This window comes from Thermochaetoides thermophila (assembly GCF_000221225.1).
Source record: "Thermochaetoides thermophila DSM 1495 unplaced genomic scaffold scf7180000011812, whole genome shotgun sequence".
Lineage (NCBI taxonomy): Eukaryota > Fungi > Ascomycota > Sordariomycetes > Sordariales > Chaetomiaceae > Thermochaetoides > Thermochaetoides thermophila.
The window spans coordinates 262,871-287,387 of NW_006383028.1; the positions used below are offsets into that span (position 1 = coordinate 262,871).

Sequence of the window (24,517 nt, forward strand, 5' to 3'; positions counted from 1 at the left end):
CTGAAAATGCAATCAAATGAGAGCATATCAGATGAAAATTTGGCGCAAAAAAATAAAATAACTACAGTATTGGAAGTGTAGCAGGACAATCGCAATATATCGAAACGATGAACTAGACGACGCCAGATGCCCCGCCGTAAGGTTTATGTACCCCGCTATCATGCAGAGTCCAGAATTCGACAATCCAATTCTACATCGACATAGGTAGAACACGAGTAATCCTACCTCATCTTCTGTTCCCTGTGATTTTGACCAAAACACTAGACTCCGTCCCTTCGCCAGTCAATTTTCAGGTGGAAGGCGCTGTTATTGCTCGCGACACGAGCTGCTTTTCAGCCAGTTAACCCAGGTCCTTTACTCCGCAACCTCTATATCTGAAATTCCAGGGTCACAGCCTCACCACGGTGTCTTTCACATCCACAGGACTGAGCTCTTCTCATCCACGTCAACATCAAGGTAATCGTTTACAAAGCCCAACCCTGTCAAGAAGAGACATCATCAAAATGTAAGTCTCCCTGCCACAACAAGCGTCGGATATCCTTAGCCTCTTACAAGCTCGCCGTGGGATTCAAACAGGGGCTCTTCCCAGGTCAGTCTTCTGAGTAAATCTCCCCTGTTTTGCTAAAGCATTCCTACTTACACCATGTAGGAAACGGAAAGCTATTACGTTGGCGTTGATGTAGGCACCGGCTCGGCGCGAGCCTGCATCATCGACTCAACGGGTGAAATCAAGGCTCTGGCAAGCGAAGATATCAAGCTTTGGCATCCATCAAGCTATGGGGGAACGCACTATGTAAGTGTTGTTGCGCTAGCAAATACTGTCATCGCTCTATCCTGCTAACCAAGGGGATATACAACGACAGGAACAATCTACCACTGACATATGGCGGGCTGTCGCAACGTGCATTCGGACGTGTCTCTCCACTTCTCGAGTCCCTTCTACAAGCATCAAGGGAATTGGCTTCGACGCAACTTGCTCCCTGGCAGTTTTCACCTCTGACACCGACGAACCCGTTCCTGTTACCTACCCTGACTTCGCTAATGATGGCAACGACCGCAACGTTATTCTCTGGCTGGACCATCGAGCGCTCGCCGAAGCCGAAGAAATCAACGCCACCAGGCATCCACTCCTCCGCTACGTTGGCGGCACAATGAGCCCGGAAATGGAGGTACCCAAAGTGTTATGGCTGCAGCGGCACATGCCACCTGATCTGTTCAGAAAATGCAAGTTCTACGACCTCGCAGATGCTTTGACACATATGGCGACCGGAACCGAAACACGCAGCTTTTGCAGTGCGGTGTGCAAGCAGGGCTACGTTCCTGTTGGCATAGATGGTAGCATCAAGGGCTGGCAAGAGGACTTCTGGCGCACGTTGGGTTTGGGCGAGTTGGTTGAAGAAGAGTTTGCACGGATCGGGGGTGTAGATGGGGTGGTGAGCCCTTTCCTTCTTACTAACCTGTCATGGTCTTCTTTTCTGTCTTGAAAATGGTGGCTAACTCTCGAATTGTGGGCAGAACGGATCATTTCTGAGCGCTGGCGAGCTTGTTGGCCGCTTGTCAGAAAGGGCAGCAAAGGATTTTGGTCTCCCAGCCGGTATTCCTGTCGGGAGTGGTGTCATCGATGCCTACGCTGGTTGGATAGGCACCGTTGGTGCTCGGGTGGGTCTGGACCCGAAGGATGAGGAGTCTCTACCCAACGACGTCTCCCAGGCATTCACGCGACTGGCGGCTGTTGCAGGGACATCAACCTGCCATCTCGCCATGTCGCGTGAGCCAGTGTTTGTGCCGGGAGTATGGGGACCATATCGAGACGTCGTCATCCCGGGCTTTTGGATGGCAGAAGGAGGGCAGTCGGCGACCGGCGAGCTCCTGAAGCACATGCTCGAGAAACATCCTTCATACCAGGAGACACTCAAGGATGCCAAGGCAACCGGCAAAAACATTTATGAGTTTCTCAACGGTCATCTGCGGCAGCTCGCCTCGTCCCACAAGGCACCTTTCATTGGCTACCTTGCTAGGCACCTCTTCTTCTATGGTGACCTCTGGGGCAACAGGTCTCCGATCGCAGACCCGACAATGCGTGGAGCAATTATAGGCCTTAGCAGCGACACAAGCCGTGACAATCTTGCGATCACATACTATGCGACAATGGAGTTCATTGCGCTGCAGACGAAGCAAATCATCCAGACGATGAACGAGGCGGGTCATGGGATCCGCGGCATCTTCATGAGCGGTAGTCAGTGTCAAAACGAGTTGCTGGTGGAGCTGATTGCGACGGCATGCGAGATGCCAGTTGTAGTGCCGCGTTATGTCAACGCAGCAGTGGTCCATGGAGCAGCAATGCTGGGAGCCAAAGCTGGAAGCGCTGGCCCGGAGGGGAAGACGGAGCCACTGTGGGACATAATGACACGAATGAGCAAGCCGGGAAACGTAGTGTATTCAAAGGCGAGTGAGGCTGAAAAGAAGCTCTTGCAGGCCAAGTACGAGGTGTTCCTGGATCAGTGCCGGACGCAGCGTGAGTACCGGAGGAAGATTGACGAGACATTGGAGCAGGCTGAGCTTGGAGGGAACTAGGATCATTCAATGCAGTCATAAGTAAGAATAGAGGATAACATACAAGTACAAAGGAGCCTGGATTTTCACATAATGTTCGGCTTGAGGAGGAAATGAGCAACTGAGCATCCTCTGGGTGTTGGGGCTGAGGTCTGAAATGATGCCAAGCAGACCCACGGAAGACTCCGTCGCGACTCGCTAGCTTGCTCTGAGTACGGTCCGAGCTTCCGATAAGATAAGAGGCTTGAGCTGGGGTTGTCACGCCCCACTGTTTCCTGCAAGGCACTCTCAAAGCCTTCCGTTTCCTGGGAACCAAACTGGAGCGTGCGCCAGGAAACAACAACGGGCAGCAGAAAAGTTGCGGCCCAAAACTTCAAAAAGCAAACCATCAACACCAAAACAACCCACCCAGGTCCCTCCAACCGACTCTTTGCAACGCGCATTTCGGGCACGCGTTGCGCTCCTGGCACGCAGCAAGCGAGGACACGCGCAATTGCTGCTCAAGCGCCATCAAGAAATCATATTTCGCGATCCGTGAGACGTCAAGCGCAAACTGTAACAGGACGCCAAATCGCATCATCACCAACCATGTCGCTCATCGGAAATGGCCCTTCCGTGCCACCATCCTCGACGAAGGCGTCGCTGTTCAGCTCCCCGACGACCTCGGCAAATCCGACTGGCGGTCTCTTCGGCTCGACCACAGGCGGCTCCTCTCTTTTCGCGCCAAAGACTGCGGGCAGCACGACGACATCGACGACGCAGCCGACGTCCACTACTGGCCTTGGGACATCTCTCTTTGGTACCTCAACTACGGCAAACACCCAGAACACGGCCAATGCCGCACGACCCTCACTTTTTACCGCCGGCAACAGCATCTTCGGCACCAGCACAACCCAGCCAGGGCTCGGAGCCAGCAGTCTAACGACCGCCGCAACGTCAAACCAACAAGCCCAACAGCAGCAGCAACAGCGGCAGCAGCACCAGCAAGCCGCGCCAACTGGTGCACTGTTTGACAGTTTGCTTGCCAGGAACAAGAAGCAGGCCGAAGGCGAGACGGCTCTCGGCGAGCTTCCCTCTCTGCAGCTAGGCTTGGCTGACCTGCGTCAACGCCTTAGGAAGCTGGGCCCGTCGTCGGACCGCCCCATCGAACCCGGGAAGGCTCATTACTTCCTTGCTGCGTCTGGCGTCGACCCCGGTGCTGCCGTTCGCGACCTTGGTGCTCTTGGGCTCCAGGCCAAGACCGAGAGGACTGCCGCTTCCGTTGGACCTGCTGCCGGGCCCTCTGGTGTTTCCACCACTGGCTTCGGGACTGGACTCGGCGAGGTAGATGTTGATACATATCTGTCGAATCTTCAGACCAAGACGACATTGAGCATGATTGCCGATGGACTGGAGCGGTCGGCTCGGGATTTTGACGCGTTCCTGGAAGAGAATGTAACGCTGGAGTGGGAGGCCCAACGCAAGCGCATCTACCAGCACTTTGGCATCAAGCCCAGAGACAGCAGCGTCGCAGGCACAACCACAGCCCAACCGACGGCTACTCCTTCTAAGGATGGTCAAGGCACTTTTGGGCGCTCCAGGAGGAAGGCAAGCCAACCGCCGCCCGGCGAGCGCCCTGCGCAGCGGATGAGCATCCTTGGGAGGTCTACGATGATGCGCTCGGTCATTGGCACGCCGACACGGATTGGGGCACACGCGCCTGAATTCTCGGATGTCGAAGCCCGTAAGGATTCCAGCGGTGCGGCTGTGGCGTCGGTCGACGATCGGTTCCTTCGGGAGAAGCAGGCTAAGCTGGCCGAAAAGATTCGCGAGTTTAACGATGCCCGACAACGAGGAACACCTTTCTACATTTGCCGTGATCTGGCCGATTTGGAATCCAAGTCTGGCGACCGTCACGGCCCACACATTGTTGAGGCCTACAGGGCTGTCATGGAGATGGTCGGCGAGCACCCAGATGCGGGCGAAGCCCCGCGCGAGCGTCAGTTCGCTAAGATGTATCTTGATCCCAACACACAGTCCGCCAACGCGTTGGCCATGCGCAAACAGATCCTCAAGGGCGCTACCACGTTCCTGGAGAAGCAATTCTGGAACGAAGTCAACTCGCTTATCGCCAAGTATCCCCAAGATGCCAACTTGGGCGGCTTGCCCGATGTGGTCAGCAAGATCAAGGCGTATATCCGGTTGCGCATTGCGCGCAAGACACTGGTGCCCGACAACGTGGAGTTGCAACAGATCAACGGCGAATATGTGTGGGCAATTGTCTTCTACCTGCTGCGTGCTGGGTTTGTGACGGAGGCAGCGCAGTATGTCAATAGCAACCAGGCACACTTCCGAGCAATTGACCGGACCTTCTCGGGCTACATCAATAGCTACGCGTCGAGCGAGGAGCGCCGGCTCAAGCGGCAGATGCAGGACCGATGCATGAGCGAGTACAATCAGCGCATCCGCAACGCGCCCGAGGGGTCTATCGATCCGTTCCGTATGGCATGTTACAAGATCATCGGTCGCTGCGACCTGAGCAATCGCAGTCTGGACGGCCTGCAGACCGATGTCAACGACTGGATTTGGCTCCAGTTCAACCTTGCGCGCGAGACGGATCGTTCGCTCGAGCTGGCCGGCGAGTCTTACGGACTGGCCGAGCTGCAGGCCAGCATTCGCGAGATTGGCCTGAAGCACTTCCCCAAAACGGCTGCCGAGGATACTAATGGAAGCTTCGGCATGTTTTTTTACCTGCAGATCCTTGCGGGCATGTTCGAGCAGGCCATCGCCTACCTTTACCCCTTCTCGTATGTTGATGCAGTCCATTTCGCCATCGCTCTCACGTACTACGGCCTGCTACGTCCGGTGGATGCGGCGTCTGCTGGGAACGAGCTGTTATCGCACAACACCCGGTCAATGCCACAGATCAACTTTGGCCGTATGCTCGGTTACTACACGCGCGACTTCCGCGCAGCCAACCCAGCTGCCGCCGTGGACTATCTGGTGTTGATCTGTCTCAACGCCGACGAAGCTGCCGGCGGCCAACAAGCGCAGGCGGCATTGTGCCATGAGGCCCTGCGCGAGCTGGTCCTGGAGTCTCGCGAGTTCAGTCGTCTGATTGGCGACATCCGGCCTGACGGCCGTCGCATCCGCGGTGTCATTGAGGAACGCGGGCCGCTCATTGCCCTCGGCCAGGAGGATGATTTCATCCGCACCATCACCCTGCAGGCGGCTAGCTTCGCCGATGACAACGGTCGCACCACCGACGCCGTGTTGCTGTACCATCTGGCCGAGGACTATGACACAGTCGTATCGATCGTTAGCCGTGCTCTCAGCGAGGCCATATCGCTGGAGATTGGCGAGGACCCCATGCGGTTAATACCGGTGAAACCGAGAGTTACAAACGCCGAGGGCCAGGTGGAGGAAGCCGCGCCTGGCAGCAGCCTGAGCCTGGCTGCGATCGACGATCCGGTCGAGCTGGCTAAGGCCATGATGGGCATGTATGAGAGAGACCATATGTTCTGGCAAAAAATTCGCGAGCCTAATCGTGTGGCGTGCTCTGTTCTTCTGCAAATGGCCGATATCAAGAGTCTGGTAGAACAGGGCCGGTGGGCAGAGTGTTTGGATGTGAGTACCTATTCCCTTCCTTCTCCTTAACTGTCTTTCGCGACCAGCTGATGCTGATGGTGATGCCAATTTCATATAGAAAATCCGCGCCCTGGACATCCTCCCTCTCACGGCTCGTGGCGATCCGGGCACGATTCGCAGCTATGCGGCACGGTTCCCGTCGCTGGCACAGCCCGTGGCCATCAACGTGCCCAACCTGCTCATGTGGACAGTACTCTGCTGCATGAGGCAGCGCGAGCGGCTAGCCGGAGGGCAGTTTGCTGGCAACGAGTCTACTGCTCGCCTCATGATGGACGAGCTCAAGCAAATGACGGTCGACCTAATGGCGTACACCAGCCAGTTGCGCTACCGGTTGCCGCCGCATCTTCACGAGGCGCTGGCCAGGGCAAGCGCCGATTAAGCGGCTATCTGGGGCCTGGCATTAATTGCTTCTCGTCTAATAGTTACCTATGGCGGAAGAGAGGATGCGGGTTGAGAACGTACACATTAGATATGTCTGAGATGCCTTTGGGATTGTGTAGCTCAAGATTCTGTTCAAGTATCAATCAGGCTCTGGGGAAAGTGACGGATGTTCACCCGTGTAATTCTGATCGTCTACCTCCATACATAAAGAAAGATGGTGTGCTTTCTGTCTCTTTTCTCTCTTTTCATGCATCAACAGTCTCTAGGCCCTATCGAGCCTGGACGATGACAGATCTCTCCCCCTCTCTCTGAGCTCGAACTAGCTAAGTAGTGCGCTGGCTTGAATCGCAGTCAAGTCGTGTGTGAAAAGCGAGCCGACACAGCCGAACGACGCTTGCCAACCGCTATCTGGTCGGCCGCAAGCTGCTGGATGGAGAAGAAAAAACGGTGGGGATTTTCTCCCAACACGCTCAACGCACCAAGCATACCAAACAACCGTAAGCTCCAGCTGGTCTGGCTCCCACGCGCCGCGTTTTTGTTTTTCGCCACTCTTCTTCCACCCCACACATGACTCGGTGGTATTTGCTGGCAGTTTGCCCACTGATTCGTATTGCCTTTCTGGATGCCCGCAAGCCGTGTCGCTTTCACCTGTTCTCCGCTTCACTAAATCTATCCGCCGGCACTCGCGCGCGGTCCTCGACATTCCCACTGCTCCATTCGCATCGCAAAACTCGCTGACCGCTGACCCAGTCCGAGCTGGCGTTAGCTCCAAATTGAGGAGAGCCAGGGTTCCCCAATCCAAAGAAGGGTCGGGGTCGCTTCTCCAATCTCTCCAATCTCCGCACGTCGCTCGCAGCTGGGTCTCTTGGTCGTCACCAAGTGGTCCGCGAGACAGCGACAGCAACCGGATTGTACTAAGTGACTGTTTGTACTCTGTGGTGTGGGTGAGGGGAAGCCGTGCAGAGAGGATCGCTCACAGCTAGAATTCCAGGATTGGGGATTCCTCCACACGCTATCAGCGAGTTACTGCGCTCTGCTGCCACGCTATACCACTCCTGCTGCTTTCTGCTACTACTATACCGCTGCTACGCAGTCACATCCTGTACGGAAGGCACATATTAACAGTGGCCGCCCAGGAGTAGCTGTTAGTGTGCGTGTAGGCAGCTAAGGAGCGGTAGAAGTTGTGGTTGTAGTTGTTTGTAGCAGTAGTTGCAGTAGCAAGCGGGAGGGAGGAGGAAGAGAGCTTGCATGCTCCTGCAGCGGGTCATCCACAAACAGCAACAGTTCCGTTCTTGCGTCCGTACCTGCTTGAGCGACTGCACCGGGTATCTCATTCATACGTCTGTGTCTGTCTGGCTCGCGCGTCCATGGATTCCCCCTCCCTGCTGGTTGGTGTAGCCCCTACTGGTAGTGGCAGTTCTGCGAGCATCAATCCCAATGCGACAGTTCCCATCCCTCCTGACGATGCAACTACCGGCATTAGCCCGTTGGCCCACGGAGCAGCTTCCGTCCCCGCAGCCCCCGGAGGGATTGCTCCTGGCTATGGGGTAGGGGCTGGAGTTGGCGACATCAATGCTGATCTCAACGGGCCGGGAGCAGCACCAACAGCAACATCAAACTATGGCACCGGTCACCCTTTTCATCCCGGAGCGGCCTCGGCGGTTGGAGGAACCACTGGTCTTCAAAACCCGACTATTTCGGCAAACCCAGGAGCAACTCCCTACTCGCCTCCGGCATCGTCAGCGCCGGTCGACCCACGCTATTCCCATCAACAGCACCATTATCAGCAGCAACCACAAGCACAGGGACAACGGCAGCAGCAACAACAACAACATCAACGGCAACAGCAGCCCCAGCCCCAGCCCCAGCGGCTACATCAACAGCCAGATTTGAGAGGCTCAGCCGCAACATCCGTTCTCAATGCAGCTTCGTTCGGGGGTCCAACAGTTGTAAACACTTCCCCGACAACCTCAGCATCAATCCTGGCTGTAGCCCCAATCCCAGCATCAGAGACACAGTCAAGCAACAGCGCCCCTCCGATCAATGGTACTGCTACCGTAGGCAATGCTCCGACTGGTAATGGCCCTGCCGCTCCTCCCAAGAAGCGCAAGTCTGGCCCTGGATCACGAGGCGTGGCCAACTTGACTCCCGAACAGCTTGCTCGAAAACGAGCTAATGGTCAGTACCATCAACCCTATGTAGACATGCACATGTAGGTTGAGCTCTACATCTAACTGTGTATTAGACCGTGAGGCCCAACGTGCGATACGTGAGCGTCAACGGTTGCGGACTGAACAATATGAGCGTGAGATTCGAGAGCTCAAGTCCCAGGAGCCTTACAGGAAACTACAGGCCGCTCTGCAGCAAAAGGAGGCTGTGGAGGCTGAGCTAGCCGAAGTCAAGCGCTGCCTTCATGCCATCCTAGCCATGATCCAACCCATTTTGGGTGCTGCACCTGTGGTAGGGGCCGTAGGCGGCCCTACTGGTATGATTTGCCCTCTTGTTGCCTAATCTACTTGCGCCTTTGCTGTCGGTGCCGCTTGTGTTGTGAGAAGTAGGTTTTGCTGAGAAAGAAGATAGCTGCCGAGTCTCCGTCTGCCACCTCGCCAGTAGCAGTCCAGGCTGCTCCTCCGGCACAACCATTGAGCTCGATCGTGTCGGTTAATCCGGTCTCATCAACACCCACAAGCGTCGCTTCTCCTGTTTCCGCGAGCACCCATGGCAGATGGCATGACAGTTTATCGCCCGTGACAACCTCGGTCAGCGTGGACGCCCAGACGCAGCCTGCACCACCACAGGCCCAGCTAGTGCCCCTCGAGATGCAGGACCAACAGCAGCGGTGCGGACCCGTCCCTCACGGCCTGGAACTTGGCTCTGACAGACTCCCTCTCGACTTCCTGCTTGCTCCAGATAGCAAGCACAAAATTGCCCGCATCCAAAGCGGTGTCAACGGTGCCCAAGACTCGCCAAAATATCGCCACGTGCCCATGAAGCACGACTGGACCGCTACCTCAAACATGCCAGCCATATCGGCGGTCTCGCAAGGACCGCCGACACACCTCTATGCTCCTGCACAACAAGAAGCGGGCAGCCATGCCATACCGACGGCTCTTCCTTCAGCTCCGTATCCGCCTGCCACAACAGATGTAACCGACCTGGCCTTTTACAACCTCCTACCTAAGAACTGCGCCCCAACCTGCCCTCTCGACTCTCTCCTCCTCGACTTCCTCGCCGAGCGCCGTCAGCGCGCCGCCGAGGGTCTACCACACCATGAAATAGTCGGTCCACGCTATCCATCCGTCTCATCCCTCCTTAACCCTGCCGTCTCAGTATACTCTCATCCCCTCTCCAAAGTCTTTACTGACATCCTCGCCCGCTTCCCCGACATCCACACCCTCCCGGAGCGCGTCGCCGTACTCTATCTCATGTTCCTCTTCATGCGTTGGCAGGTCTCCCCCACGCCCGAGAACTACGCCAGACTGCCAGTCTGGTTCCGGCCGTGTCGCTCACAAACCGAGCGCGAACACCCGGCCTGGCTGGATCATTTGCCGTTCCCCGGGATGCGGGATCGGCTGGTAAGGACATACGACCGCGAACCCGGGGGGTTCCCGTTCGACAACTTTTTCATCCCCTTCACGTCGACCTTAAGCGTCAACTGGCCGTACGAGGACACGTTCGTGCTGCTGGCCAGCCCGGATGGTGACGAGTTGATGATCAATCCTGTGTTTGAGCAGCATTTGCGAATGTTGGATAACTGGACTCTTGGGGAGGCGTTTGATCGGGCATTCCCAGGCCTGAAGGGAACATATAATTTGAAGAGATGAGAAGGTTGATTGGACTAGACATGGTTGGACAGGCTGAGATACCACTGCTTCATCGTTCGTCATCAAAAGTTCTGTTCTGCTACATGAACGTACATTATCCCTTTTCGGTTTTGCATTGTACTACACACAGAGCCATGGATATTTTTACACACAAGTCCTATGTGCCGAGTTGTCCTCCATGCGCCATTTTACGCCCGTTATCAACACCAAGAACTCTAAAACGCCTTTCCTTATTCCCACTGTGTAATACCCTCGCTATATGTTAAACCATGAGAGACTCAATCAAGCCCAGAAACTATACTTCACTACCTTAGGCCCTTCTCCCACAAACAAACTTGGGTGCTTTTCTCCAACCAGAGTCTGCCACTGAAGGCACCGTACCACGTCCGGGGCCCGAATAGTATCCACTCCCTCAGGAGAATCCATCCTGGCCCCGTCGCGTAGTGAATACACGCCGACGGTGCCGTCGTCATGGGCAGCTGCCACCGCCCCATGTGAGCTGTAACAACCCGCGTCAAGCACGTCCAGCCCTATGTGAATATGGCCCTCGTTTCGGTATCCGGGGAAAGTAACAATGGGAAGGGTTGAGTTCCAGTTCTGGAAGGTCTTGGCGGCTGGGTTTTTGCCTTTGGCTCCTCCGAGGGTATGGCTAACCTGAGGTTGATGGTTCTGTGACGCAAACAGCTTCGAAAAGCGAAGGTCATAAAGAGCCATGGAATGGTTGGGCCCTGCCGCAAGTATGGTGTATCCTCCCACAGCCCTGACATGGGCTGCCGCACTGGAGTGGCGGATTGTTTTCGGCCGTACTAGTGGTTCCCGAAGGTCCAACAGGCAGATATGTCCTGAACGGGTGCCTGCCAGGACTACCTCAGAGGAGTTAGAGGGAAGGAAGTCGACCGAAAGAATCTCCCGTTCCCATGGAGGGTTATTCACCCTGAATCGACTATGACCATTGGGGTTGTTCTGGTGCACTGACAACTGCGGTGATGATGAGGTGTTAATCCACTCAAGTTCATCGTCCTGGAAGCTGATAAGACCCCGGTTGGTGCCCAATATTCCTGTCAAACGTGAATTGGGGGGCGCAGCCCGGAGAGTAGTGATGTAAACTCCGGTGGAAGGGGGAGGGATATGCCATTGAGGAGGGATGCCAGTGTTCTGAAGATCTAACAAGCAAATCAGTCTTTGTGCAACAAACTTTCAAGGGGATGCCTGAAAAAAAAAAAGCCTTGTAAAGCCGGGCTGAGGAACAGGCTCACTTGTATGGAGTGCGCTAGGAGCGAAGAATGCAAGCCACTGGTGCGAACAGGCCATCAACAACTTGCCGCTTGGCTTGTGGAAGTCCATAGGTCCTAACGGAAGATAAAATCCTCCAATGTGATATGTAGGCACTGAATTAAGACCACGGAATTTCTCGGTAATCAGGATGTCGATCCTGTGTTTGGTTAGAAAGGTCCATATGGGTAATTCTTCGAAAGGATAAAGGCGTATATGACTTACGTCTCTTCTTCATTGGTTGGGATCCACGACTCTGCTAGACGGTGACCCATCCTTATAGCGAACACAGCTGGCATACCGCCAGGCACTTCCTGGGTAAAGCTGGATCCGCTATCCACCCACATCGATGAGATTGTCGCGTCCCCAAGAAACTGGACTGATCCCTTTTGCTTGAACCCTCCGACCCAGGAATGGAGCAGGATATCTCCAACTTCACCTTCACCACAGGTACTTCCACGCTCGCCAACAAGACCACCAACAGGACGACATCGTGCTATGCCTGTTTCCCGAGCAAGCAGCCCGGCTGCAAGGGAGCCAGAAACAACAACAGGGGAGCTGTTAAAAGCAGGTGAACCACCTGCAATATCCGGGGCAATTGAGGGTCGCCTGAGAAGGTTTGCTGTGGTAGTCTTCACACACAGAACTGATCTCTTTATGCCTCGGGCGCGCTCCCAGGCCTGCTTGCGACGCTTTGCCTTTTCCGTCTCTTCGGCTTGCCGCCGCTGGCGCTTAACATTGCGTTCAGACCAAGCTGCCCATTCGGGTGCAGTTCGTGACGACTCAATGCGAAAGTATCGCTGTTTCTCGGGGTCTGTGATAAGTCGGGTGTGAGTGATGGATGCTAAGCCAAAGTGATCATGCCTGAGGTTCTAGTACAAACCGTAATAGTGACCAGGTATCTCGAGAGGAGGCATTTGATGGGCTTTTAATGTTGCAGCTGGCCAAGCTGAACGTGTCCCGTGATAGCAAGAGAAGTATGGAACTGGTATGATTTGTTGTGATGAGAGTGAAGAAGTGAAGATGAGCGATGAGGGGCTGTGTTTTATGTGGAAAGCCGACCTGCTCAAACGCTTTTTTCCTTCACTACTTGAAATCAGGCATCAGCATGCACTTCTCATGCCAAGTGCAGCAACCAGCTATTCAATGGCAGTGGGGTGATTAGTGATTCGTAGGATGTAAGCAGACCTTACACAGCGCTTGTTGTGTTGTGAAAGTTTAAGAGGAAAAGTTTAAGTCGACCAGTGTTGACCGTTGAGCCCAAAACCAAGTAAGGAAAGGAAGGCAGGATGTAATTGGCAAGGGCCCGTGCACCGTAAAAGAATAGCGCTGTCCGATCAACAAAGCCAGAGTCACCCCGGATGCAGCAGTGTGAAATCTGTACGTCTGGGACAAAGGAGTCCAAACCCATTTTGATATAATCTTTCTTACATGAAAATACGTAATCTGCATCCTGTTTTCATTTGAGTTTGAACAAAATGCTGACCAGTTAACGATCAACTGTGCATGTACTTCTATCTTTCTGGGGACCCAGCATGAAACAACAGGTCACGTGATAACCTGGAGGAAGAACCTAAAAGACCAATGTGTCCCGACACCTCATGCACTGTGCCTCACAAACACTTTAGACAAGGAAGTCAACAAGCTTAAGTGTAAAACCTGATATAACGCTGGTTTGGTGGCGCTAAGGATAGACTCTAGCCCACAATACCGGGGCACAAGTAGAAGAAATTTGGACCCGATTGACTGCGTTTGTCTGCTTTGCTTGGTCGTATTTTTCCCACATATAGCACTGGCAAGACATTATCTTCTATTATGTTCCCTACATAATATGTTAGCCATTTAAAATCTATTAGATACTACTACCTACACACTCATAGGCGTCATACACATCATCGATCACATAGCAGAGCGACCACGGATTATTTTACTGTTTTATTAGATTGTCCTAAGAAAATCGGGGTGAATCTACCTAGCCCCTCGACGTGAGAGATGGAAAAGCCCTTGATTAAAGACCCCCACTCTGCACAAAGAAAACGAAAAATAAACACTTCAGAGGAGGAGGAAAAGCAAACACGCCCGACAAGCAGGTAAGGCCTTCCCCCAATCCATCCGTTCTGTTCATATCATATCATCGGCCGACCCGCTTGTCACCTCAATGACAAATCCCGCAGCCGAGTCTTCGCTGGTGCTGCTGCCCAAAAAAACAGGCGCAGTCTTGCTGCTCTCGAATGAAAACTATGTTGCGCTTAGGATAAGGGGTTAAAAAGCCGGTTGGGGTAGGGGCAAGCATGTGTCCTTTTAAAACCAGCACCGCCAGGTTTTGGTCCCGGCTCATATTAGGTTAGATACTAGCGACACGACTGCATACACAGCTCTGCCCGGATCCGGTCCACAACCCAAGCCCAAGCGCAGTCGCAAGTGATGGAGAGCGCGAGCCGCTTACTGCGACTTCTCGTGCTGGGTCGAGACGCGCTGCAGAGAAACGACAAAGTCCTCCAGGGACCTCTGCTTCTGGCTGCCCCTGAGCGACTTGCCGTGCATGAGGTTGTCGAAACCAGTGCTGCCCTGCAGGATGTAGTAGAGACCGCCCATGACGCAGAAGATGCCGAACGAGAAGATCCAAGTACGGACGACAGCGACAATGGAGGTCTGGTGGCCGTGCTCGAACCAGCCGAAAATGCAGAACAGAGTGGCGATGATGTCGACAATGAGCACGGCGCCAGACAGCTCCCAAGAGGGAATCGACGACCAGAAGGGACCATTGGCACTGAAATTCGTATTAGCAAAAAGCCAGAGTAATATCATTTAAACAGAGAGCGACGGGAGTAACATACCGAGTGATGAAGATGAGCCAGTTCTCGGTGAGCGAGACCTCAAGGAAGACGACCTCATCCATATTACCGAAGTTCTGGATGATACCACCATTGGGATGAGCGTACATAGTCGTGACAGTAATCCAGGTGCCGATGGCGAGGACGATGCCGAGCAGGACCGACATGCCCCAAAGCTTGGGAAGGTTCCACTTCACGGGCGTCTTGCTGTAGGGAGCGTTGTCATAGGCAATAGCCAGAGTGGCAACGTCGGCAAAGATGGCGATGAAGACGACCAGCTCAATGTTCAAGCTCCGGTTAAGAATGGCAATCCACAAGCCGAGATAGATCTCGAGGTGGATCGACAGAGCGATACGGTAGACGACATAGGCGTACATGCGGTGGAAAATCTGACGAGAAGTCTTCAAGGCATCAATGATGGCACCAAGACCAGGGGCGAGGAAGACGATATCAGCAGCAGAGCGAGCAGCATCGGAAGCACCCTCGACAGCAATACCAGTATCGGCCTTCTTGAGAGAGGGAGCATCGTTGACACCGTCACCAGTCATGGCAACCAGGTAGCCACGCTGCTGCAGAATCTCGACGACGTTGTACTTGTGCTGGGGGAACACCTCGGCGAAACCATCAGCAGCCTCGACGAAGTCGTAGACCTCAGAGCCAGGCATGTCACCGCCACCGCCGAGACCCAGACGCTCAGCGTTGTAAATGTTGGTACCGAGACCAAGCTGGCGGGCAGTCTCACGAGCAATGCCGACGGCATCACCAGTAAGCATCTTGATGGACAGACCGAGAGACTTGGCCTCGTTGACGGTACGGGCAGTGTCGTGGCGCGGAGGGTCGAAGCAGGGCATGATACCCAAGATCTCCCACTGGCCCTCCCCACGCTTGCGGGCAACACCCAGAGAACGGAAGCCACGAGAAGCGAACTCGGCCACCTTGTTCTTGTAGGCCTGGTCAACCTCCTCCGGGATGGGGTGATCCTCCTCGACAGTTTTGAGAACGAAGAGAGGCGCACCCTTCACGCAGATGATGCGCTCACCCTGAGGGGACTCGACGACGGCAACGACCTTCTTGGAGACAGGGTCGAAGGGGTGGAACTCGATGACCTTGTACTTGTTGAGGACGCTCTTGGCGCGGGGGTAGTGCTTCAGAGACTTGAGGAAAGCCTTGTCGATGGCATCAAGACCCTTCTTCTTGCGGGAAGCGGCCAAGCAGGCAGTGAGCATGAGGTCCTCGGGGTCAACGCCGGCGACGGTGTAGGGCTCGTTGAGAGAGAGCTTGTTCTTGGTGAGGGTACCAGTCTTGTCAGAGCAGAGGATCTCAACACCAGCCAGAGATTCGATGGCAGAGAGCTTCTGGACGATGGCCTTCTTCTTGGCGAGGTAGGCAGCACCGACGGCCATGGTGGTGGTGACGACGGCAGGGAGACCGACAGGGACACCGACGATGGTAATGGCGAGAGTGAACTCGAGGATCATGACAATCGGGTTAGAACGGTAAAAGCTGGCAATCCAGACGACCAGGAGGGTCAGAATGACAAGGACCAGCAGGATGGTGCCGATGCCGTTGAGCACCTCCGTGAAGTGACCGCTGCCGGCGCTGGCGGCGCTGACGAGGGCAGCAGCACGGCCAACGAAGGTGTTGTCACCAGTGGCTGTGACGACGAGGAAAGCTTCACCACGCTTGACAGCAGACGAGGCGTAGCATTGGTCACCCTTGCGCTTCTCAACGGCGAGAGACTCGCCCGTGATGGCAGACTGGTCGACCTGGAGGAAAGCACCATCGGTGACGATGCGACCATCAGCGGGGATGATGGTACCCTCCTCAACCTGGAGGATATCACCGGGGACGACTTCGGGTGCCTCAATCTCTTTGAGAGTGCCATCACGCAGAACGACAGCCTTCAGGGCCAGAGTTCTAGCAATCGGATTAGCTCATGATCAACCATCGCAATGATAAAGTGTCGACCTACTTCTTGAGCTCGTCGACGATAGAACCAGCCTGGTACTCCTGAACGAAACCGACAACAGCGTTGAGCAGCAGCAGACCACAGATAACACCGAAATCGACCCAGTCCTCAAGACCGGCAGCCACTAGAGACAAGCAGTTAGCGGAATACCAACATCCAGCGGTCGGTGTGTGATGAATTAGTTTCATTGATTGGTTGGTGATGTGGAGTCAGCGCCAGACTCTTGGCGTCCTAACCAGGACATCAAGAGTCTGTCAGCCCGCATGCGACAGCAACGCCATTGCTATGCAGCTCAGCGTGACGTCCACGAGGGAAGCTCAATGTGTAAAAGCTGGGGGACTTGGGGGTGAAAATGGTCAGGGCGGAGTGCTACGTACGAACAGCGGCAGCCTAGTGGGGAGAAAATGCATGTTAGCATGTTTCGACGGCAAGTGGGGATTGTTTCGTTTCAGGTGAAGTCCCGAGCTGCAGGCACCGTGAAGATCATTACGTACCTCCATGACGAACTGGATAGGACCGACGAAGAAGCCGAAGAACTTGAGAACCAGGTTCTCCTTCTCCTCCCTACAACTGGTGTTAGCACATCCCCAATTGATGGATTACACTGCATCACCAAGCTGCAGTCGACGCGTCGCTGATCACGATGACGACGACTTCGGCTCAGCAGGTTCAGCAGTCGCGGAAAAGTGCTTGTTCAACACGTACTTCATTTGATTGAGGCCATATTTCCGGCGGCGCTGGATGACCTCCTCGGAGGTCAGACCGACGCGGGTGTCGGTTTGGAGCAGCTCCTCCGGGACAACGCGGAAACCGCCGGGCTGGACCTCTTCCTCCTCCTCAAACTATAGCAACGAGTCGTTAGCATTGGTCCGCGGCAGAAGGACAAGCGGTCCAGACATCGCACAGCAGTCTCCTGGCTCAGACGCATGCGCTGCGTTGATGCAGTGATGCGCTGGTCGCTCGGTCTGCTGGGCAGCAGGCAGGGTAGGTCAGGGTAGAGCGTAGCAATCAATTGGTACTTACAGCACCATGGCCATCATTACTCTCCAAGTCCTCGATGAGGGCATCAATGTCCTCGTCCTCCTCCTCTTCCTTCGCAACGTGCTTGGGGCGAATAACTTCCTTCTCATCAAACTTGCCGCTCTCGATGTTGGTCGACAGCGCCGGGGCGCCGCCGGCAGGATGGTCGGCCATTATGGAAATCGATTGCGGCAGAAGAAGCTCTGCGCAAGGCTTGAATTAGGGGTATCGATGGGGAAACAGTTGGTTATGTGCGCTCAGAGCCGGGCGCGCGACAATAATTAAAGGTGAGGGTGAGGTGCGAACGGCACGCGTTCGCGCGCAAAAATGGCGGGGTTATGTGTTGGCTCTCTGGGATCCGAGCGAGAACCAGCCAGGTGTCGGACACACGCGCAGAATCAGAGGTTGCTTTGGGGTTTTTTTTGTGTGTGTGTGTGGGTGTAGGAAGCGTGGAAAGTGGGAGAAGGGCGAATGGATTGGCGGTACCCGTTCCCCAAAATCCCGGTGCGGGACGATGATGAGAAGGGATGAAAGTGGAAGAGAGGAGAGTGGACTCGAGGAGAGAAGCGAGACCTCACACGTCGAAGGGAGTTTTGCAAAGGACCTTCGTGCGTAAAGGAGAAAAGAGAGGAAAGAGAGAGGGATCAGATGGGGGGCGGCCGACGTATTTCAATCTTTTCGCGCAATCCCGCAGTCCGAGAACCGCCCACAAACCCATGAGCCCATGAGCGTTTGGAAGCACCCGGCCATTGAGCAATTGAGCAATCCGTGCCGGTCCGTTAGCAAAACTCTAATCACTGTGGTCACTCTGCCGCTTTGCGCAACTTGCGGCTTCCTTGCTATTCCCTGCCAGGCGTCGGCCAGTCGCCAGTCCTGTCCATTTCCAGAGCTCCAGTCCAGTACCTGCTGCTACTCTGCCGCTACGGAGGTACCTGCGCCTTTGCTGCTGTCGCCGCGGCAGCGGATGGTACTCTCTGTACGTAGCCCCATCCCAAGCCCATCGCAAGCCATCGCAAGCGAACCATGCCTACCTTGCCAATCCTGCCAACCTTGGCTCCCCTTCCCTGTTCTGGACAAGGTTGCCCGTGGAGCTGAGGACCTCCGTTCGCTGCACCGTCAATTAGCAGGCCAGCGTCCAGCACGAAGAGCCGCCGCCGCTGATGGCGAGTCTAGTGTCTCCACGTGCAGAACACAGTTCTCACACAGTGTCATATCCCACCGCCAACCACCTGCCACGGTTGTCCGCTCGCTGTTTGGGACGTCGGCGGTTTTACTCCCCCCACAATTCGCACCGTGCCGGCCTGGGAATCGACGTGACGAGACCAAAGCATTTTGGGAGGTGGGGGTCCAGCCAGCTCAGCTACCCTTGTCGACAGGCCCCAGATCAGGTGGGGCTCACGGGTGCAGGTCGCAATCAAGGGTGGGGTACTTGGGCTGTACATCGACCGCGTAACCCGAGCGCGTACCGCACCCCACCTGCAGGCGCGGTGCAGCCCGCATTTTGCGCGGGAGGTCGGTACCTTACTGTCGCTCAATGCCAAGGTACACAGTCAGGAACCTTGTCTGCGGGATTTTCTGGCGGTGCCTCCGGGTCTTTTGTGAGCTCCAGCCGGCACCGCGCTTTCGCCCAACATGGCTTACCGGCCAGCTTCACGGAGCAACCGCTGAAGCATTGAACACGCACTTAGCACATTGCACGGGCGCAAACTACAGTAGGCAGTATGTAGGGTAGCGTAAAAGACCAGTGGCCAGGAGGAAGGCCTGTAATTGAGCGTTTGGGAGGCAATTGGGTGGCAATTGGATAATGTTGCTGTCTTTCACTGCTGCTGTTGTCAACCATCTCTCCTTCGCTCAGAGGTATCTCTGTCATGTCCAAGTAATATGAAGCGCGCCTGACCGTTGCAAGCGCAAACCGCCAACCACGTACTCACAGTTGGCGACTTGCTCTCTAGTTGGTTAATAAGATGCTTGACCGTTGTTAACCGTTAGATACCTGATATATAAAAGAAATTCAACGGGCGTAGTTAACGGACGGCCTGGCGTCGTATACTTCGCTCTCTTCCTTTCGTCCATTTCCACTGCCTTTTTGTCTACCGCACCAACGTTTTGTTCCCAAATCTGTCAGTCTGATGTTGCACGCTCAAACGGCAAATTCCCCCAGCTTAAGGTAGCTTGAAGAGCAACCGACCTGAGCTTACATCGCATTTCCGACTCCAACACTGACCGGAGAGCGAATGATGGAGGTTTGGAAATCGCACGGACACAAACGCACAGTGATGACAACCAAGGTCGTGAAGTGTAGAACGTGTAGTCAATTTGGTTTTGCTTAATGTTGCTTTCTCCCAATCTGGGCCATCCTTGTACTCCATAAAACAACTGCCTCTAAGAAGGCGTTTTTGTTCAACCCTCCAATGCACCCATTTTCGCGTACTCCCAAACCTTCGGTGGCAGCAAAACCATGATCCCGATGTCCTGGCTAGATATGCTTGGCAACAATAAAAGCGTTATATTTGCCACAGAGTCAGCGAGCGTAACAAACTCATCTCTCCTCGCTCTCTCGCTCTCGTCTTAGGTCGCCAGAGAGCGTGTAAGGGTCCCCAAGAAAAGAAACTTATGAGCATGTGGACCCAAGATGGAGGCTCGCTGTTCAACAAAGACGGGATGATGGGGCAAACGAGCCATTTGTTTGTTACTCTATCGCACAGTGATGCATCCAGGGCGCTGTGGCACTTGCACAACGTTGCCCTTCTGCTGATACTAACGTCAACACTGCCTGATGATATACATAGATTTTAATGGCGCTCAAGTCTTGCTTCGATGCTTCCAAGATTTTGGAGATGTCGCCGGGCCGGATTCAATCGGACCTTACGATGGAAATTCGCTCAAACAGTTTCTATTTCAGGGCCGGGAAATTATCAACAAGTCGGAGTCAAGTTTTTCGCCCAAAAAGACAAAAGTCTGTGTCTACACATCGAACAAGAAAGCCCACCAGTAGGGAAGCAGGTGCGGCACGGTGAGGACCGGCCGAAGCGGAAGTGCCGAGGGTCTGACCTCTTCCACTACGTCATTTCTGTGTCCAACCCTAGGCCCCAGCAACAATCCAGCTTCGACATAAGGTGAGCGCCGAACAGCGTTCATCGATGGAGATACAGCAAGCTGTTTACGCCGATCCTTCCGGGCCTTATCAAACTTTTTTCTCGAACTTTATGCGGCTCAATCGATAGCCTTGTCACAACATTCCACGATGGACCTGGAAGCATATCTTTGTGCTCCAGTACCTGCTTGGAACCATCGATCATTGATTGCCCGGCTTTTAGTTCGTCCTCTAGCTAAGGTCGGTGGTGATACCTAGACTACCTTCCTGCCTTTTCCTCTGCCCGGATTAACACCCTAAAATCTGTTTTGGTGTGGATCGAGTCATCGCAATCGGCCTACTCGTAATTCGTGACCCTCTGGCTAGTCTACGGCTTCGGAACAGCTTCAATGTGAAGCATGCCATGCCCTGATAAAGATCAAGCCAGCTGTGGCTGCGTTTCCAAGTTGTGGCGCTCCGCCCGTCCATCAGATGAAGCATGTGTGTAGGACAAAAGGAGTTTCATCGGGCTGGCTGTTTCAAACAGATACTGCTAGGCTCACCCTCTCAATGAGAAGACGGGTGAACAGGAGCAAGGGGAACAAAGATGCTAACTGAGTTGAACGATGAAAGATCTGCCTTCCCGTCATCATGTGCCAACCAAGTGCAACAATGCCGAGACCTATAAACTTTGACTGCACAACAAGCCTACTTCGCACCTTGAGTGAGAACGAGAACAGAGTGCAAGCAAAGTGCCAATCAATGGTGCTTTTTCCTACAGTGGTGGCAATGCCGTTGAGATCGACATAAATTGCTTCGTGATGATTGCCTCGAAGCTATTAACCAAGAGAGCAAAGGGCGGCATGCGACGGACTGAAATCTACCAATCTCCGTAGTCGCCCGTCTTACCTAGGTGTGCAGCCCATAACTTGCGCTTAACTCATTAGAGGGCCTTCTCGGGGCTTCTCCGGTGCCGGGCTCTGGAATTGGGAGTCTTGAGCTACGGGTCGTCCGGAGCTCAGAGATCTCTCTTCATCTCACCTACACCGGCGCAACCTGCCATGTCATGCGGCAGATTGAGCGGCAAAGTCTCAAGGTGCGGTGGCAGCTGCGCCCAGTCATCCGTATATCCCTCAGACAAAAGGCGGTCTACGGGCGACCCAACCCCGTTCCAAACAGACGTTCTAGAATACTGCTCGATAAGCTAACCATGTACTTGTTAGCCAGCTGCATCATCTGGAGGCTTGGACTTATGAAAGTTGCATCGAAGGATGAACTGTTTGGTTGAGAGCTAACTTTTCCCCGCTGTAGTGATGCGGGGTGAGCGAGAACAGAGAACTCCATCGCAAGGTCCCGCATAACGAACATAATAGCTCAGTTACGCATCGTGAATGATAAGTCACTCTGGGAGTTTGTGTTCGTACTTGCGGATCAGGCTCTGGAATTCTTGGGCACAATGACTCTCCGGCAAAACAGATCTTCCAACCCGGCTGTCGGCATGAGTTGATGGCTGGCGAGAGCCGCCAGTTGGCCCTTGTCAAAGGTGGCAGCGTGCCCAACGTGGGGGTTCGTAGGCTCAAAAGTACGGACTGCCTACCCTGTCGCCGACTCGGTGGATGCAACACAGCAAAGAAAGCATGTCCTCGGCTGCGCTGGGCGAGCAAGGCAGTCGTCCGGATACTGTGTTTATGCCGACGGCGATTTTACTAATCGAGGAGAGGTGAGGATTTACTGTGCTGACATGGAAAAGCTGTCACTCTCATCTCGTTCAGAGCATGGATGGTTCTAGCCAACAATTGCGGTAACTGACGAGGAAGTAGGCGATCGGATCCCGGAGCGCCGGAGCGCGCCTTGATGAGGTAATCTCTGATAAACGGCTAACCCTGGTTGGCAATGAAGCACGGGCCACTCTGGATTTTCTTGTGCGCAAGCTCACGTCTGAAAGGTGGGAGGAGGATCCGACTGGACATTGCCCGAAAATCACTCTCCACGTGTGGTGGGTTGTGAATGCTCCATCGAATCGGACCCTGCGTTCGGTGTAAGCTCCACCGACCTTTCTTTTGCAACTCTGCTGTCTCTAGCCATTTGGCCAGACGGACGACGGCTGTCAGCAGTTGGCACTGGGTACCAACGCTCAGTTTTCCTCATTTCCCACAGGAGCTTTTGGACCCGCCTCTGCGGACATCTTCGGACATTACACTGCGCTCTGTTCCCTCTCCTTCGACACTTCGAGAACCGCAAACCGCGAACTCGGCCCTACGCGGGCCATTTCACTTGTTTTTTTTTCATTGCCTTTATGCATACATACGTGAAATCCGAGCCTATGTCCAGTAGTTGCCCGCCGATAAGCAACGGTAAGAATAAAAGCAAGGGTAACAAACCGATCGCGAAACATCATCACTTTTCATTTCACCACCAACACAGCAGCTCCCACGATTTACTTGCCAAAAGCCGAGAAAAGACAGTCAGATCCCCCAATCAAAGGCCGTCTTCCCCGCATTTTCCCCTCACTGAAGCCATCAAATCGAGCCCCCAAAGCCCTGAATGACATCCAAGACCACCCAAGCGTGCGACAGGGCATGCGACCAGGTAACAGAACGACACCACAAGCGGGACGGGGAAAAGGAACAGCGTGTTGCGTTCGCCCGTCGACCACTCGGCTGGCTGTCCGCTTGGCAATAGCGTGGGGTGCAGGCGCGGCAGCCAAACTTGCTCTAGCCTTGCGCACGCGAGGGGATAACGAGCGCAACGGTGACAGTTGGCATGCTCGCAACCAAACGGGAAGAACGAATCTACCAAACAGCTTCCTCTGTTTACTTTAGCTGGACGGATAACAACTCATGATTACAAGATAAGTGCGCTACTATGATAGTATACATCACCAAAAGTACCTACCTGGATCAACAGAGAGAATTTTAATGCGAAGTGGGCCGCAAGGAGCTTCTACCTGCTGCGAGCAGGAGGTGCCGCTGCGCTTCTGCGCATTCGTTCTGTGCGCCCTCTCGCGTTGTTTCCGCAGCTCGCCAATTGGGATGTTCGCCCTGAGAACCCGTATGGTTCGTGCTGGGGCTAGGCGGAGGGACAGGGTGGAGTCATCATTTGGAATTGAGCATCCTGTCCAATGCTAAGCAAGTTCCCAGATGTTAGTTGAGGATGGAAGAATAGGAAGACTCAATTTCGTTTCTGGGAAGCTCGAAGCGCAAAGAGAAACGAAACGGACCAAAACATCAGGAAAAACGCAGAAATCTCTCAGCGGCCAACATACCAAGGCCCGTTTCTCGCCCCTGACTTTTCGAGACGACGGCTTTCCTAAGACGGAAGCTGTCTATGAGAGAACGGCTTCTGATTCGTCAGGCCTCCGTCACGGAGCCGTCATTCCACCGTCCCCATTTTGCGGCGGCATCGCATGCAGGTACGCGATCCGTCAGTCTCCATCTGCCCGCCAGCTCCGTTCAGTGGGCTGGAGCCTGGAGTTCGTCGGACGCTATATAACGGAGTCCACTGCACTAGCATTATGGACACTGCTCCGCCGGACACGCTACTGATTGATCGATGGCATGGTGTTGATAGATATACCCACATAGCCATTCGTACGGCACCATGACAGGTCCATTCCTGCGAGAGAGCGGGATTCAGCCATCATCTCTGCGTCATCCCGCCCTGGCTGGTGGTAGGATACGGAGCTGCTTACGATTGGGATGCCTGACTTTGTAACGTCTCCCGTCGAGACATGTCGGAAGGGCAAGCGGCATACAAGTTTGCCCACATCGTTGGATGCGTGTTCGTGTTCTCTTGCAAGACATAAGCTGGCGCTCCTACGTCTTTCAGAGACCAGCTTATCGCGACATGATGATGGCATCTCATAACCTCTGATTCGGACCTGTTTAGATACGCCATCGTCGTCGAGATTATTGTACACAACAGGTCCAAGTATAGTATGTCGGGTTCTTCTACTACACTGTGG

The 24,517-nt window shown here is 54.4% G+C and overlaps 5 protein-coding genes across 5 annotated transcripts; 3 read left to right on the forward strand and 2 right to left on the reverse strand.

Annotated features, from left to right (window-relative positions):
* Positions 1 to 160: 160 nt before the first annotated feature.
* Positions 161 to 2,574, forward strand: CTHT_0008470 (uncharacterized protein; the record flags this gene model as incomplete). Its single annotated transcript, XM_006691312.1, has 5 exons — positions 161 to 204; positions 577 to 589; positions 650 to 793; positions 864 to 1,433; positions 1,516 to 2,574. The coding sequence occupies 5 exons, from the start codon at positions 161 to 163 to the stop codon at positions 2,572 to 2,574; spliced, it is 1,830 nt and encodes a 609-aa protein (XP_006691375.1).
* Positions 2,575 to 3,141: 567 nt separating this feature from the next.
* On the forward strand, positions 3,142 to 6,559 carry CTHT_0008480 (putative nuclear pore protein; the record flags this gene model as incomplete). Its single annotated transcript, XM_006691313.1, has 2 exons — positions 3,142 to 6,159; positions 6,239 to 6,559. 2 exons carry the CDS (start codon positions 3,142 to 3,144, stop codon positions 6,557 to 6,559), a joined length of 3,339 nt encoding a protein of 1,112 aa, XP_006691376.1.
* A 1,369-nt stretch (positions 6,560 to 7,928) lies between these two features.
* Positions 7,929 to 10,385, forward strand: CTHT_0008490 (uncharacterized protein; the record flags this gene model as incomplete). Its single annotated transcript, XM_006691314.1, has 3 exons — positions 7,929 to 8,739; positions 8,807 to 9,046; positions 9,142 to 10,385. The coding sequence occupies 3 exons, from the start codon at positions 7,929 to 7,931 to the stop codon at positions 10,383 to 10,385; spliced, it is 2,295 nt and encodes a 764-aa protein (XP_006691377.1).
* A 230-nt stretch (positions 10,386 to 10,615) lies between these two features.
* On the reverse strand, positions 10,616 to 12,004 carry CTHT_0008500 (uncharacterized protein; the record flags this gene model as incomplete). Its single annotated transcript, XM_006691315.1, has 4 exons — positions 10,616 to 10,624; positions 10,767 to 11,548; positions 11,642 to 11,817; positions 11,883 to 12,004. The coding sequence occupies 4 exons, from the start codon at positions 12,002 to 12,004 to the stop codon at positions 10,616 to 10,618; spliced, it is 1,089 nt and encodes a 362-aa protein (XP_006691378.1).
* A 2,095-nt stretch (positions 12,005 to 14,099) lies between these two features.
* On the reverse strand, positions 14,100 to 17,654 carry CTHT_0008510 (putative plasma membrane protein; the record flags this gene model as incomplete). Its single annotated transcript, XM_006691316.1, has 7 exons — positions 14,100 to 14,427; positions 14,495 to 16,408; positions 16,464 to 16,584; positions 16,838 to 16,850; positions 16,955 to 17,024; positions 17,166 to 17,302; positions 17,484 to 17,654. The coding sequence occupies 7 exons, from the start codon at positions 17,652 to 17,654 to the stop codon at positions 14,100 to 14,102; spliced, it is 2,754 nt and encodes a 917-aa protein (XP_006691379.1).
* Between the last annotated feature and the right edge of the window lie 6,863 nt (positions 17,655 to 24,517).